This window comes from Eschscholzia californica, unplaced genomic scaffold (genome assembly GCF_041429995.1).
Source record: "Eschscholzia californica isolate CP2 unplaced genomic scaffold, dmEscCali1.0.p SCAF_1, whole genome shotgun sequence".
Lineage (NCBI taxonomy): Eukaryota > Viridiplantae > Streptophyta > Magnoliopsida > Ranunculales > Papaveraceae > Eschscholzia > Eschscholzia californica.
In genome coordinates, this window is record NW_028238198.1 from 77,771,421 (window position 1) to 77,788,654 (window position 17,234).

Sequence of the window (17,234 nt, forward strand, 5' to 3'; positions counted from 1 at the left end):
TGGTTGCCCCAGTTTGCAATAGCTCTTATCGCATCGATTTTATCACGAAGCGGTTGCTTTGTGCCTGGGTCGTCCATGTTTCCAATATCTATTGTTGCATCGATGTTTATCACGAACGAATGATCTTTTAACTAAATTAACCGACCAATCCAATTAAATCGAGTCAAGCTAAACTAGACAAAATTAAATCGACCAAGACCTCAATTGATTCAGCTATGGACAACAAACTGATTGTCCCCCACCGTCAACGTTTGGTTGCCCAAGTAGTCAATAGTGTTGACATAAACTTCAAAAACTTGGAAGTCTCAGATTCGATTCTTAGAGAAGGTGAAATCAATGGTTATTGAATTTAAGTTATAAAAGGTATAAATAATAATATTTTTGTCGAACTTTAAGTTCTATTTTGTCGGACTTTAGATCTTTTTAGTTATTTGTTAATTTAGGCGGTTATCATGTTTACCGCATCGTGATGATGTATGAATGTAAGAAGGTCGTATCCTATTTGTGAAAAAAACACATGTTCACCTAAGAGCAACTCCAATGTTTAGGGGGCTGGGGCTCCCAATTTGAATTTGGGAGCCCCAGCCCCCAGCCCCTTGCCTCCAACCCGAGAGCCCCGGGGCTGGGCTCCCGGTGGGGCTGGGTGCCCCATGCTCCTGGGCTCCCAAATGGGAGCCCGGGCTGGGGGCTCCCAGCCCCTAAAATATGGCCGTTGGGAGCTCCAACGGCCATATTTGGGGTGGATCCCCTAAAAAGGGGATCCACCCCACTTCATTTTAATTTTTTTAAATTTTTTTTTAAACTAATTTTTTTTCTAATCTTCTTATTATTTTAAATACTTCATTTTTAAGTATTTTTCTCTAATTTTTTATTTTTTTGTTTTTTTGTGTTTATCTTTTTGAAATTATCTTTCTTGAATAATATCACATTTTAATTCATAGTCGAAATCTAATAATTTATAGTCGAAATTTAAAATCAAAATTTCGCACACGTGCTTCGCACACGTATATTATTTTGATTTGGGAGCCCCGGTTGGGAGCCCGACGTTGGAATCGAGAAAAACCCCGGGGCTCCCAAAGTTCAAGGGCTCCCAAAATTGGGAGCCCGAGCCCCACATTGGAGTTGCCCTAACTACCCAAGCATACGGGATTCAACCGGTACATATAACCGGGACCAGCAGCTCCTTTAGTGGATCAACTTCTCGACCAGCTTTGCCATTTAGCCGTCAATCGTCAAAAGGTTACCACCGGTTTCTCTCTCTCTCTCTCTAGATCGATCGGCGATGGAGTACGATTTCAGAACCAGAGCCGGACAACCATACGATTCACACAATCCGATGTACAGACCTACAACTTCATCAACATCTTCAACTCATGGCTCTTCCTTATACCCTAGAGTTGGTCCTTCCGGTAATCATGGCGTCCCTCCGGCTTCCTTCCACCAGAACTCATCTCCTTCCTCCTCTGCTTGTACCTCTCTCTACCCTGATTTCCAATTTACCTTTCTTTGAGTTCTTCGATTGTTTGTTACTGATTTGTTTAAATCATTTGAGATTTTGTATGAAGAAAATAGAATGTTTAAATTAGAAACCCTAATTACGATTTATCGGTTTTACCCAATTTTGATTCTAGGGTTTTACGGAAAGGAAAATGAAATTTAAATATTGGGTTTGATTTTGCAGCAGGATTGGGCATTAGGGTTACAATAAAACCAAAGTACCGGATAACTCCACCTGTAAGTTTAATTGGATATTTCTTTTGTTTCCATGCTAATTAGGATGAACTCAAGGTTGATTGTTGAAAATCTAAAATGTAATTGATTCTTAAAAGGTTGGATTTTTGGGATTGTTTGATCTGTTTAATAGTATTATGTATATTTGATTATGGTTTTCCACTACAAAACTTTGAAATTTGCAGCCTCAATTGTCCCAAAATGTGGGTGAAATTCCGCGGAGCAATTTTCAGTTTGATTTTGAATTTGAGAGGAAAATACTCGCTGAAGGAGAAAAGGATACTCCGAATTGGAGTCGACTTGGGCTCGAAAATCTTCCTCTGAGAACAGCAGAATCAACTTCGCCTTTGGTATAAATTAATAACTCGTTAATTTTCTGTTTCAATTCTTAGGAATTCGGACATTTTCATTTAGCTTCGTTGATCTTCTGTGTTCTTACTCTTTCGAGTCACTATTACTACTTTATAGTAGTGTGGCGAACTTCAGAAAATTCTGATGGTAAAAGCTTAAATATTCTAATCAATGAAATTTAGTAGGGGAAATTTTGGATTTTTGTAGAGGTTCTTAAGTTGAATATGATCATTAATTCTAAATCACAAACGAATTAAAATTTATCATCTTATGGTAGTCGGAGTTAGCCGCAAACAGATCTGTTTGTGTTGAATGAAACTCTTTATTGTGCTATGATGTAATCACCATTAAGAGGTTTAAGAATTTTGCTGTTTGTTCTTGTGGTATGATATGGCATGGAACCTATTAACTTACTTCAGTAAAATATACTTTGAAATTTAAATCAGTTAATGTGGGTACGGAATTTTTGTTGATTGTCGGAGAGGCTTGCCCCACAAAAATGTTTTTGATTTTGCACTATTGATATTAGTTATATCGGTCCACACATGACTACTTGGCTGGCCTTAATAAACGAGAATCTCCTTACATATTTCATTTTAGATGGTAATGGTTCTTCTTGCCAAACACAGCGAAATGATAGTTTTTACGAGTTTGAGTAGTACATGAAAAACTTGGCATTCGTTAAGATCAAAACTGAGTATGTTATATTGCAGAACTCTAACACGGATTCAGTCGTGGCCAAATACATCTCTTTAGGTCTGAACCGAGAAGCCGTGCCTCTTGCAGTTGCAAAATTTGGAGATAATCCAACTAAGGTATATTTTGGAATTCTCATGTTCATATCCAACAATACATGTTAAACTCCTCCTAAGTGCATGTGGTTTGAGACTGATGTTTTCTAAGTGAGACTACTCCCAAGGTCCCCATGTAGTAGACATTCTCACTCCACAACCCACATATTTATATAACTTTTTCCGAAGAAACCAATCGCCTTGATGGTTAAAACTAACAAGTCCGGTTTTATCTTCTTCGGTTTTGTTGCTCTCAGCCTTATCTAGGGCTTGTGTTTAGGGTTCATGGGTGAAGAACCTCTAAAACCAGAGTGGTTTTGTTTGTCTATGGCCTTCACCACCTTCAATCTGGATGAAGGAAAAATGGTAACCGTGTAACTTTGTGCATATTAAACCGATTGTGCACAATTTCCATGTAGACCGAGCTCGTATTTTCTTTCCATTCAACTTGACGAAGCTGAAAAGAATGTGATTTGTGCAGGTTAGGGAGTTTGTCAATGGCTACAAAATTCTCCGAGATATGGGATTCCCATCAAATAGTGTTGCTGAAGCCTTAGCCATGTTCGATAACGATATAGACAAAGCAATAGGTTATTTTCTCAAAAGTTCATCATAGTTGATTGCTTGTTTACAGAGAGTTATTCTATATTATAGCATAGCTTTTTGGCTCTTCCTCAAGTAGTGTGATGTTAATATGATTATGAACATAACAGTGAACTCGGTATTTGATTGTGCAACAATCCCATTCATACTTGGTGTGTAATTTTTCGTATATAATTCAAAATGTGATTGATCATCAAGTTTGTTTTTTTGGAGTACTTAATGATTTGTTTTTTTACTTTAATAACTCCGGAAGAATGCTGCAAAGTTGACTCACCAGCGTGACTCTGTTTCAACATATTTGGCTGTACGATTTAGAATCAGAGTCGTCCTATTTTGACAATGAGAGAAAAGCAAATATCAACATAAGTTTTTCCTCTATCCCTCTGTTCTATAATAATAAAACCATTATTGAATTGTAGAGAACACCAAGTATTATGTAAATAGTGTACTACTTGCTCATGGTTTTGATGTTGTTGTTGCTGCAGCAGCATATATAGTATATATAGAGAGACTACTTAGTATCATTAGAGAGAAGATCCAAAGTCGAAGGTGGTATTCCATTGATTCGAACGGACCTTCCAATTGCAACAATAAAAAGAGACTCGCCTTGTATTGCTTCTTGGATTCTTCGTAAAGAGACGTCAAATTATACTGTTATCTTTTCCATCTATAGAGTGAAAGTAGACTTTGAAATTTTTCCCCCCAACAGAAGTGTAAAACCCAATCTTTAGGGTCAATAATGTCACTACTGGAACCAGTAGTAGTAGATGAAGACTTCTTATTATCGTAATAGCAGTCGTCAAATATCCACAGTTTGACAATGTATTCACTCACTCTAGCTACCAAAGCTACACGGCCGTCTACTCGTAACAAATGCACTCTGAACCAGACAAATTTTTGTTTGTTAAAATCACGAAACTGATTCACGATGAAATTTCGTATGGCTCTGAATTTCTCACTTCTTATATCAAATATAAATATGCATGTGGGATTATCATCCAATTTATATCCCAATCAGGTTTATGAAAATAATATAAAGAACCATTCAAGTAAAGAGAAGTGGAATCTCATCAAAAAAAAAAAAAGTAAAGAGAAGTGGATAGAGATATCAGGTTTGGTGGAAGATCTTGGATCATCTTCCATGACAGTATTTTGCTTTTGCCTAGAGTTAAAACCCCACAAAACCTATCATAGTAATAATGGAATCCGTTTTCATAAAGTCTTCGTTAGTAGTAGAATCAAATGCAAATTTATAGTGCGGCCATGACCAACGACTACTCCCGATTCTAGTCCATGGTATTTCGTCTTTTGTTCTAAATAAATTATATATATAAATTTCGACTCCCGTTTACGGGTTGAGAAATTGGAGGATGAGACGACCAATCTTATTTTGAAAATGCATTGGCCCCCCAATTTGTAATTTAGGGTTTATCTTCATAATCTTATAATGTTAGGGGTTGTTTGATTAGGGGTTATTTCATATGAATATAAACAAAGTAGTATAGGAACTAGGAAGAGAGAAGAGGATATATTGGAGAAAAGAGATAAAGATAGGGGCAATTTGTGTAAAATTGCAAATGTGGTAGTCTTCAAATGTGGAAAGGCGCGCTAAAATGCGCGGGGAGATGAACGTCTGTTAAGAAAACAGAAGCAAGGTGGTCGCAGTAGGTAGGTGTTTTAAACCCACACGATCAAGAAAACAGAAACAACCCATGAGTTAGAAACAACAAAAATTAGAAGTTGTCCAAATAGTTTTCAAGCTGAATTATTAGGGTTTCTAGAGGTTTTTCTATATATAAACAAAATGAGTTAGTTGAGGAGGCATCACAATAGTAAAAGAACTATCTCTATTCCTTTGCTTTGCTCTATCAAGATTCAAGAAGAAGATTAGCCAAAAGTTCAGAAGAAGAAGAAGAAGTTTTTGAAGCATGGGTTCTGATTCGATTATGGGTTCTGATGCAATTAAGGGTTCTGATTCGATTATGGGTTCTAAGGTTTCTAATGCAATGAAGGGTTCTAAGGTTTCTGATGCACTCAAGGGTTCAGATTATCTAAATGCTGAAATTGTTGCTTCAAAGATTTATCATGAACAAGTAAGAATTGCGAAGTTGATGTATGGATATATGAGTATTGAGGAATTGGAAATAAGAAGACCCGAAATCGAAAAAATTCCTGTTGATGTTAACTTCCTTAACAGCATTAACGTTGAAGAAATAAAAAAACGTACTACTATCATCTCTGAAATTACAGAGTGGGAAGAACTTGGAACGGTTAGAGGTATTAAAAAAAGACATAGACCTCATGTTTCCATTCACTATACTCAAGTCGGCCAACCTGCAAGTAAGGGAACCACTCAACGGAATAAAAGAAGTAGGTCTAATTACGACCATGATGATTATTTCGACCGTATTCGCGTGATTCCTCAAAGACCAAGATCCAAGCGGAGAAGAACTACACCACCACCACCACCACTACTAGCACCAAAATCTGCCGCACTACCACTACAAGTAGCAGCAGTGCAACTACAAGTAGCAGCAGTACCACTACAACTAGCAGCGGCTCCACCACCACCACAACCACAGCCACAAAAGACGCCTACTATAGCAGCACCACCAATTCGAATAGATGCGCGCAGACAACAGCGACGAATTCGAATAGCAGCCCCGCGACAACCACCACCACGGGAAGTGCCTGCTGTCATCCAAAAGTTAATCGCTACAAACGACGGCACCAACCTAATGTGGGTGACAGAGAAGATACTTGAGAATAGCGATACAAAAGCACAACAAGGGAGATTCTTTTTCCCATCTTGTAAAGCATGGAAATATTACTTAACCACAACAGAGAAGAAGAAAATGTATGATGGAGACAAGGAAGGACTGGATGTAATGGTGGTTGATTCAGAAGAAGTAACATCTCATCTTCAATTTAAATTTTGGAAATCTCTGAACAAACATGTATTTACTAGTAACTGGAATTCTTTTGTTAAGAGATTGGGACTGAGAGGGCAAACCCATAAAGTACATATATGGTGCTTCAGATTACCTCCTGAGAAGGGCTCCAAACTTTGCTTCGCCATTGACAAGTCAGAAATCGTACAATAGCTCTAATTTTTTGGTAACGAACTGTCATAACTTTGTGCAAATAGAATTCTTTTGATTAAAACATTTTCATTTAGCTTCGTTGATCTTCTGTGTTCTTACTCTTTCGAGTCACTATTACTAATTTATGCATAGTCTAGCAAACTTCAAAAAATTCTGCTGGTAAAAGCTTAAATATCCTAATCAATGAAATTTGGTTGGGAAAGTTTAGATTTTTGTATAAGTTGTTAAGTTGAATATAGGCGACCATTAATTCTAAATGGCAAACGAACTAAAATTTATCATCTTATGGTTTACGGAGTTAGCCGCAAAAAGATCTGGTTGTGTTGACTGAAAATCTTTATTGTGCTATGATGTAATCACCTTAAGAGTTCTGATGTTTGTTCTTGCGGTATGATATGGCACGGAACCTATTAACTTACTCTAGTAAAATGTACTTTGAAATTTAAATCAGTTAATGTGGGTATGGAACTTTATGTTGATTGTCCTAGAGACTTCTTTTTTCGCCCATCAATGTTGTGCTTGCCCCACCAAAAATGTTTTTGGTTTTGCAGTACTGATATTAGTTATATCAGTCCGCACATTACTACTTGGCTGGTCTTAATAAACGAGCATCTCCATATATATTTCATTTTAGATGGTAATGATTCGGTCCGCACATTACTACTTGGGTCTTGGCAAACACAGCGAAATGATAGTGTTTACGATTTTGAGTAGTACATGGAAAACTTGGCATTCTTTCAGCTCAAAACTGAGTATGTTATATTGCAGAACTCTAACACGGATTCAGTCGTGGCCAAATACATCTCTTTAGGTCTGAACCGAGAAGTTGTGCCTCTTGCAGTTGCAAAATTTGGAGATAATCCAACTAACGTATATTTTGGAATTCTCATGTTCATATCCAACAATACATGTCAAAGTTCTCCTAAGTGCATGTGGTTTGAGACTCATGTTTTCTTAATGGGACTACTTTCAAGGTCCCCGACTAGTAGATATTCTCACTCCACAACCCACATATTTATATAACTTTTTCCGAAGAAACCAATCCCTTTGATGGTTAAAACTAACAAGTCCGTTTGTATCTTCATCGGTTTTGTTACTCTCAGCCTTATCTAGGGGTTTGCGTTTAGGGTTCATGGGTGAAGAACCTCTAAACCAGATTGGTTTTGTTTGTCTATGGCCTTCACCACCTTCAATCTGGATGACGGAAAAATGGTAGCCGTGTTACTTTGTGCATATTAAACCGATTGTGCACAAATTTCATGTAGACTGAGCTCGTATTTTCTTTCCATTCAACTTGATGAAGCTGAAAAGAATGTGATTTGTGCAGGTTAGGGAGCTTTTCAATGGCTACAAAATTCTTCGAGATATGGGATTCGCATCAAATAGTGTTGCTGAAGCTGAAGCCTTAGCATGTTCGATAACGATATAGACAAAGCAATAGGTTATTTTCTCAAAAGTTCATCATAGTTGATTGCTTGTTTACAGAGTTATTCTATATTATAGCATAGCTTTTTCGTTCTTCCTCAAGTACTGTGATGTTAATCTGATTATGAACATAACTAAGAACGAATGCTGCAAAGTTGACTCACCAGCGTGGCTGCTTTTGGACATATCCGGCCGTACGATTTAGAATCAGACTCGTCTTATTCTGACAATGAGAGAAAAACAAATATCAACATAAGTTTTTCTTCTATCCCTTTGTTCTAGAATAATAAAACCATATTGAATTAACTAAAGTAGATTGAAAACAATAATAAATAATACTGTCTTTTATTTTTGTTAGAAACATTCACATTAATCAATAATTGTAATGAACAAAATCACTAAATATAGAGAACACCTAGTATACTTGTAAATAGTGAACTACTTACAGGTCGTTTTAATGTCCTTATTGTTGTATCGCCATATAGTATATATAGAGACGACTTTTAGACAGGCGGAAGACCTTCAAAAAATGTTTCAAATGCAAATTTAGTATCATTAGAAAGATCCAGAGTTGACGGTGGTATTCCATCGCTTTGAACCTCAGTGAAGCTATTCTTCTTCCAATTCCAGTAATAAAAAGAGACTCGCCTTTGTATAGCTTGTCGGATTCTGCGTTGAGAGACGTAAAATTATACTGTCATCTTTTCCAACCATAGAGTGAAAGTAGACTTTGAAATTTTTACCCCAACAAAAGGGTAAAGTGAGAGTCACTTCAACCCAATCTTTAGGGTCACTACTGTTAATAGTGTTACTAGTGGAACTCACTCTAGCTACCAAAGTGAGCAGCATCATACTCGAATATACAACCGGTAGCAAAGTTCATCACCAATAAACCATGTGTCCCTACAAGATTGGGTTCCACTAGTAACACTTTGACATACGGACTTGAAAGGATCATCAAACTACATGTTTTCGGTTGGTGCGAATTAGGAAAGTATGGGTCTCCTTCGACTAAAAAACACCACGATTGACACACGGACTTGAATCGCATAAGTCAAGAGTAATATGAATTATACATTTATTATAAGTTAGAAACATCTGAATAAACACGACTCACACGAACCACATTGAAACAACGATAGAAAAATATACACTACCTAAGTTTACATTCTCCTCATGTGCCTTAGAATATATAATCGACCTATTTGATTTAACTAGAGTAGACTGAAAACAATAAGAAACGGTCTTATATACTAGTTTAAATTAGCACAAGAAATATCCAAAATTGAAGAGTCGGGAAGGCCACACGTGCGCAAAACTCGTTTCGACATTTTAAGAGGGAATTTGCTTTTTTGGCGCATTTCCCGCCATTTTTGTTATGTAAAATCACCTCCCTCTTTTCTCTCTTTGTTTCTTTGTCTGAAATTTTCTAGGGTTTTCTTTACTCCATTGTAGCTGATCTTGAATCTCAAGAGGAAGAAGTAGAAAAGGAAATGGGGATTCAAGGTCTTCTTCCTCTGCTGAAATCAATCATGGTTCCAATTCATATAAATGAACTACGTGGTTGTTCCGTAGCCGTCGATACATATTCATGGCTCCACAAAGGAGCCTTATCCTGCAGTACCGAGCTCTGCAAATCCGAACCCACTTCCAGGTATAAACCCTAATCACTCTTTAACTCTAAAAATTCATTCTTGTTCATCCCCTAAATTTCTCCCTTTTTACTGCCGTCCTATTCATATTCTCTCACTTTTTGATTCTGAAAATGCATTACCCCCAATTTGTAATTTTTAGGTTATTTTGATAATCTTAATGTTAGGGTTTGTTTGATTAGGTTGGAGAAGAATAAGTCATGATTTTTTGCAATTCTTGGACGGTGTAAGTCAGGGCTGATGAGTTCTTGATAGTCTCCCTGAGATTATTTTGTCTGCAAATGTTTTCTCTTAAGTACCAAGTGTGCAAATTATTTTGTCTTCCCATAATCTAAAGTCATAAAATATTAAAATCATGATTTTGCTTCCAGTTAGTGGCATTCAAGAAAACACTTTTTTTTTTTATTAAGATTTAGACATTCAAAGAAAATGGTGTGAAATTGCACTGAACATAAACCTCATGGACAACAAATAGTGTTAGGAAAGGCATAATCCCATCATTAATTTGCAGAATGGGGATTTTGTATTTTATGGGTGGTAGCATAAATTCACAGAACAAATCCATTTTTTAAGATTTCAAATATGGGGATGATTGCAGGCACATTGTCTACTGCATGCATAGAGTGAATTTACTTCGACATTATGGTGTCAAACCTATTCTTGTCTTTGATGGAGGGCTTCTACCTATGAAGAATGAACAGGAGGTGAAGCGTGCCAGGTAATATTTTGATATGTTCACTTCAGAATATCAACTTCTTATATTAGGGTTTCGTCATTTATTTAAACTTATAATTAGTTAAAAGACAATTCCTTCTCTCATATCTTACTTTTGCTCTTTGGCTACATCGAAACTTGTTTGTGTACATGAAAGATCATTAAGCATTTAACTTTGTCCTATTAATCCGAGACATAGTGTTTGCTAGCCTCAATCGTAATTGTAGTGTAAGTATGGACTTGAAAAAAAAAAACAGTACGTGTTTATACGCAGAAGTCAGAACCCTTGACGGATATATTGTTTCGTTGTACACGGCATAATTTCGTACCCCACTTTCCTGCTCCTCAGCGATATATACCTAAATATTCAAGTTCCTCCTAGGGAAAGATTAAACCAATGGAGATCGATATGGTGATATTGGTTGTCATACAATTATTTTTAGCTCAGTGCATGAAGTGTTCAGTATATCACAATATCTTGAACATGGATTATAGTACTTCAGGGTGCTGAAAGGAACACGGTTCAAGTGATTGTTAGGAGAGTTTGATTGAAAGTCTATTGGTTTCTTATCCCAACGTTTTATTACTAGTGGTATTCATTACTTTAGGGCAACACATTCTAGTATAGCTACATGAAGTTACTTTTTTCCTGGTTGTTTGTCTGCTCTGCCACTCCTCCTACTAAGTATTAAGCAGGAATAATCTCACTTTTTCCTCATTACAGCATCACTTATGGATGCCAAGTTAACCATATTAATGCAGGTCAAGGAAGGAAAACCTTGAGAGAGCTATTGAGCATGAGTCTGTCGGCAACTCTACTGCTGCTTATGAATGCTATCAAAAGGCAGTCGACATCTCACCTTCCATTGCACATGAGCTCATCCAGGTAGGACCAAACTGGCTTCCCCAACATGATGAGTTATTACCATGTCTCTTCAGATTAATCTGATGACATTTGCATTTGCTGTTCGAGTTATTTGTTTGTAGTATCTTATCGTATTCGTCTACTTGCGTCTTCAAGGTTTTAAAGCAGGAAAATGTTGACTACGTGGTAGCTCCTTACGAGGCTGATGCTCAAATGACCTTCCTGGCTCTAACTAAGCACGTTGATGCAGTTATAACTGAGGATTCTGATTTAATTCCATTCGGATGTCCCAGAGTAAGCTAACTAACTCATGAAATTGAGAGTATTATTTGATCCTTTCTAGATATCACAGAAACAGTACAGCTATGTGGCTTTTTGATTTCGAGATGGTATTGATAAGTTTGTTATGTTTACAATTAGATTATCTTCAAAATGGACAAGTTCGGGCAAGCTGTTCAGTTTCAGTACTCTATGCTACAACAAAATAAGGAGCTAAATTTTGCTGGATTTACTAAGCAAATGGTTCTTGAGATGTGCATCTTAAGTGGTTGTGACTATCTTCAGTCATTACCTGGGATGGGTTTGAAGAAGGCCCATGCACTCATTTGCAAATTCAAAAGCTATTCTAAGGTGAGAGCATTGTTTGCATATTTGATGTTTCTCGAAGATGAGGTTGACGTTCCATTCACTAATTTGGAGTGAACTTATTGTTTTTTAACCTAAAGGCAAGATTTATAATCCCTATATGTTGTTATCAAAATTGAGTCCTTGTTGTGTTAAACCATAAAAATTGGCTGGGGTATGTCTAGATTCAGAATATCCCTTTAAAGGATAGTTTTTGTCAAACTATTTTCGGATCATAAATGAAATGAACCTCTAAAACTGGGACAGAACATGGGATCTAGGATCATATTCCGTGACCCTTAGACATATAATTCAAAATTACGGTTGAAGATTTTGTAGTGTTTCATGATTTGCTTTTGACTCGAACAGGACCCAAACTGATGCTGCAAAACTGAGAAATGCTTCACTGTTTGTAGGTAATTAAGCATTTGAAATACAATACTGCGTCAGTTCCACCTCTTTACGAAGAATCATTCAAGAAAGCATTATGGACTTTTCAGCACCAACGGGTATATGATCCTGTAACTGAAGATATTGTGAATCTGTCAGACATTGTTGCTGACATTGGTGAAGATCTAGATTTCTTAGGCCCATATCCTTGAACCAGATTTCCTTTTTGTTCCTTTGAAGCTCATTTTCATTATATTTTATTCCAAAATTTCAAGCTATTTCTTAACTGAGAGCTACAATGTTGTCACGAGATATAGCTAAGGGCATCGCTAGAGGTGATATTGATCCAATCACTAAAGCACCATTCCAGGTATTCTTCCTTCTGCTAGATGTTATACTTATTTTTTAATTCATTAAGATTTGATCTCCAAAACTGATAACAACTTTCCGTTTTTAGCCTTGGGCCTAGAATAATCAAACTAGTTCCCTTTAACTAGACCTAACTGAAAATTATAGTCAGATACATACTTTTATTTTAAATGACTTCCGTCGTAGCAATTGAGAAGAGAACCAAGTGTACCTCCAATATACACGTACTATTTTCAGTTGCTAAGATTATTTTTTTTCCGTTTTCCCTTTCATGTGATCGACTCTCGTACATTGTACATACTAATATTCCACCTCAGATGAATTGAGACATAATCAATCATTTTTTTTTTGCTTCCTTGCATATACCCCAATCGATTTACAATTATCAATTTAACTAGCTATCAAGTCAATTGACAAAATCTAATAACAGTAGATAATATGCGGGTTTGCGTTGGGATATGAATTAAGGCATCCAAAGATTGTTTGATCAGTGAGCATGTGTTCATTAGATTGTGGAGTTTATATTTTAATTTAGTTTTCACTTTGGGGTGCAAGTCATGAAGAAATTCTGGTGATATTATCATGAGAATGACATGTGTTATCTGTTTTTAGTTTTTGTAAGTTAGTCAAACTCATTAGTTATTTTGTTCATGTGGTCAAGTCTAAGTTTAAAATAGTACGTTTATTTTGTTCATTATGTTAACAGGGGAAGAGTATCTCTTCTGCAATTCCGCTTGAAAAAATGTACAAACCCAAAGAGTTTAAACCTGAAAAGGAGAGGAAAAAGCTGGATCTCCCTGTGCAGAAGAATGTCCTGACTAATTATTTCTGTATCCATTGACACACTATCTCTCTCTCCACACAGACACACACACACGCGTGCACCTCACGCACACACACACACACACACACATATATATATATATATATATATATATAAGTTTATACATATATCCTATTTAAATGGATAATATAATACTATGGTAAAACGTTTTTCTTTTTGTTACATTATTCAGTTCATATAATAAATTATTTTATCTCGTAATGTTCATAAATATACGAGCTTATGTCCGTCAACTATACGATTCCTCTGTGGGCATGTCTTCGTTACTTGTTTCCTCTTAACATCCAAAGGCTCAGCATCTGTTGAAGCGAAAAAAAAATTCAAGGTTCCTCGAATTATGCCTAAGAGTTTAGATTCGAAGGAAGAATCTTCTCCTATCTCGGACGGGAATGGTTTTCAGGAATGTACCACTTTCGCTATGGATGGATCACAACTCGACTTTTCTGGTTCCTCTACCCCTATTGATTCTGTAAGTTTTATGTCATTTACTCCTTTTCTTGATCAGTTATGAGGTCACTTCGGCTTCTTTATATAGTTTTGAATATAGGAATATTCTAAGTTTGCTGTTTAGTTTCCTCTCTTGTATTTTTACGAATTCATTTTTTATGTTCAGTTTGAAGATAGTTGTACTACTGATACTCCTCAGTCTTCGGAGCCTCCTAGTAAGAACTAAGAACCCATTTCCTATTTCTCTTAAGAAACACAGATTCAATTGGAAGCTAGTACTAATTTCTTCTGCGCATGAAACAGCGGAATCAAGCAACATAAATGGCAGATTAGCCGACAGAAAAAGTTCAGAACAACCATGCTTGACATTGCAGAAAGAGAAAGAGTCTAAGCTCAGTTTGGACCGAGTTGAGGATAAAATGAGAGCAGTCAGCCGAAAGGTTATTGTGAGGAGCTCCTACTTTAAACAGAAGTTAACCTTGGAGAATGGTATTAAAGACGAAAATAACAAACTTATTACGGAGAAAGATGCAGCCGGTGATGTGCTCTCTGACGGAACAATATATGAAAGTCCGTCTCACGAGAGCAAATACATGAAAGGTGCTAATAAGAAGAGGACATCCATATCAACCGAAAGGATTCAAGCTGTAAGAGCTTCTTCTTTTGTCATTAGTAATCTTTAATCTTACCATCTTCTGCTTCTTAGTTTTGTTTACATCTCTTATTGGTCTAATCGTCAGGATATGGTGGAAGTGAAGCGTGCACGGAAAGATGCATCTCTTTCAGATAGAAGTATGTATCACATTTTTAGTAGCTTAAACCCACTATTTTTAATCTTTCCCTGTAACTCTTGTCTATTGTCTTCTCTGTATATCTTGAACAATTTTTCCGGTGCTTCCATGAACATTAATTTGATCGAATTTGTTACTTCAAACTTAGTTCTGTTTGTTAGCCACTGTTAATGTTACTAGAGCGAATGTTGCCACTTATCTATATTATACGTTTTCAATAGGTGAAGATATTCCTTCCCCTGAAACAATACCCGACGAGATGGAAAGTGATAAGAAACAAAGTTTTGGATGCAACATTTCCCATTTAAGCCGTTTTTCAGATGTAGCTGAGAAGTCAATGGAGCGGTTTATTTCAGTAATATCTTCATTCAAGTGCAACTCATCTGGTTCTCGTGCCAGTGGTCTTCGTGCCCCTTTGAAAGATGTCCGAAATACATGCCAAACAAGGTAATTTTCATTGTTTTCTGATATTCTCGAATTCATATTTGCTATCTAGTTTATAGTCTACGAAAAAAGATGTCATCATAATATATCTAGTCTGACTTGTTTTCTGCTTTCTAAAGGTCAACCATTTTGCCGACGGATTTAAGCAAATTTTCTTACGAACCCAGTAATAAGAAGATTCGTTCATCCTCTTCCAAAGACTAATGTTCGAAAAGTATTTAAGCTGAGTTATTTTCAGCTTCATTAGTGATTGATTTCGGCTTCAGTAGATTGGCAAAATCATCTTTGTTTTGGTGTTTGTAAGTCGATCTCTCTCTCTCTCTCTCTCTTTCTCGATCTCGATATCTCTTCCCAAGTTTGAGAAAACTAAATTATGTTGTATGGAATGTACCAGGAACTCTACAATAACAGAGAGTGATCAATGGATATGATTGTTCAGATGATCCTTGTAAGTAGAGATCATGTTCTTTCAACAACAAAAAAAAGTAGAGATCATGTTAAAATTTGTTGTCCATTTATGTTGTTTCTTCTTTGTGGTTTGGTTTTATACATGACAAATATCATTTTGATCAATATAGTGTTTTTATATTTTTCTAATCAATATGTATAGATTTTCTCTTCCTTGTCTTTAAAATGTATACTTGCAAGTGAAACTTTGACGATAATTTAAGCTATGTCCTTGAAAAAACGACAAAAAAACAGATCGCCCTGGTACATGGTACTGTATTAATACCTAATATGCTATCATTTTCATAATCGTTCTTGAGTATACTATCTGATATGTTATTTGTTTAACATCACGTATGAAATCTTTTTCGTTGGCTAATGGTGGACGTCTACCCCAATCATCAACGCTCGATATAAATCTACTGTGTTAGATTGGTGAAGTGTCGAGAAGCAAGATAGATAGAGAATTGATGGTGTGTTTGGATGGCGGAATCATGAATCTGCGGATTCATGAGTCCTTGGGATTCATGATTCCACGGATTCATGAATCCAAGTAATATTTTTTGACTTGTTTGGTAACTAAGAATCCTATAATTTATTATTATTTGAGTATCTTTAAACGTCTTTAGAAAAAATATGATTTTTGAAAAAAATAATGATTTTGAAAAAAAATAATAATTTTGTAGAAGGAAATATTTTTTTGTTGATTTTAAGTTTGGAATTTAGGTTTATTAATTCAAAATCCTAGCAATTCCTAGGGGGTAGGGTGGAATTTTGGTCCAATACAAATTTTGGAATTAGGAATCCTTAGGATTCAAGAGTCCTAGGATTCTTGGTACCCAAACAGACTAAGGATTCATAATTCTTACCAAATTCCACTTTTGATAAGAATCTTACTCAGAAATCCTACAACCAAACACACCATGAATTTTCCATAACATTGAGTATAACGTGAGATTGTGAGCTTAGTTATTTTATTCCTTCCACTTCAGGTCACCTTCTAAATTACTTGCAATAGGCCAAGTCAATGTCAAAGTCTTGGTCAATGGGTCAATTCACAAAAGTCTTGGACTCTTGGTACAAGCACAAAAAGTATGCTTTCTTTTTAGATCTAATCACTCACTTCACTTACCTTGTTTCTCTTCATAACAAAAGCTTCTACCTACCATTCACACCTCCCATTTTCATCAGTGGCAGCTACCTAACCCCCCCAATCCATGACTCTTCTAATCCCCAATCAATAAATATATCATCACAATTTGATTCTTGATATTAATCTTTTTTGACATTTACCCAACAATATCATGATATACAAAAGGCCAATTTAGAAACATAAGAAACTAGCACTAGTGGTATTCAACAAGGCAACAACCTTTTTTTTTTGGGTTGAAACAAGGCAACAACCTAACCCTAAGAGGACATTAACACCACATGAACAACCTAACCCTAAAATAACATCAACATGAACATGTAAATGCACATACCCATATACACCTATATCATTTATCACCTTCTTCAATGTGACCTTAATTTTGGGCATGTCCATCCCGACCCCACATGAAACGCCCAGTTTCTGTTCACTGTGCAATCATTTAATGGGCTATACCCATCTCAAATTGGTGCAACGTCATGGTAGATACAT

At 36.2% G+C, this 17,234-nt stretch overlaps 2 protein-coding genes across 3 annotated transcripts; both read left to right on the forward strand.

The window, feature by feature from the left end:
* The first annotated feature begins 433 nt into the window (after nt 1-433).
* LOC147569432 (uncharacterized) lies at nt 434-3,669 on the forward strand. Of its 2 annotated transcripts, none has more exons than XM_086655923.1 (6): nt 434-519; nt 1,123-1,469; nt 1,682-1,734; nt 1,917-2,081; nt 2,796-2,897; nt 3,355-3,669. In XM_086655923.1, exons 2-6 carry the CDS (start codon nt 1,283-1,285, stop codon nt 3,487-3,489), a joined length of 642 nt encoding a protein of 213 aa, XP_086512049.1. In that variant the 5' UTR covers nt 434-519; nt 1,123-1,282; the 3' UTR covers nt 3,490-3,669. The 2 variants fall into 2 exon arrangements, 1 of the variants encoding a protein (XP_086512049.1); XR_015231263.1 differs by lacking the exon at nt 434-519 and adding an exon at nt 3,131-3,239 and having other exon boundaries at nt 1,127-1,469; nt 3,355-3,554.
* A 5,623-nt stretch (nt 3,670-9,292) lies between these two features.
* LOC147569433 (5'-3' exonuclease family protein) lies at nt 9,293-15,742 on the forward strand. Its single transcript, XM_086655924.1, has 15 exons — nt 9,293-9,659; nt 10,256-10,375; nt 11,134-11,257; nt 11,393-11,530; nt 11,657-11,866; nt 12,277-12,451; nt 12,547-12,620; nt 13,326-13,449; nt 13,754-13,932; nt 14,077-14,125; nt 14,214-14,557; nt 14,651-14,702; nt 14,923-15,148; nt 15,265-15,444; nt 15,540-15,742. Exons 1-14 carry the CDS (start codon nt 9,499-9,501, stop codon nt 15,347-15,349), a joined length of 2,061 nt encoding a protein of 686 aa, XP_086512050.1. The 5' UTR covers nt 9,293-9,498; the 3' UTR covers nt 15,350-15,444; nt 15,540-15,742.
* Nucleotides 15,743-17,234: the final 1,492 nt, after the last annotated feature.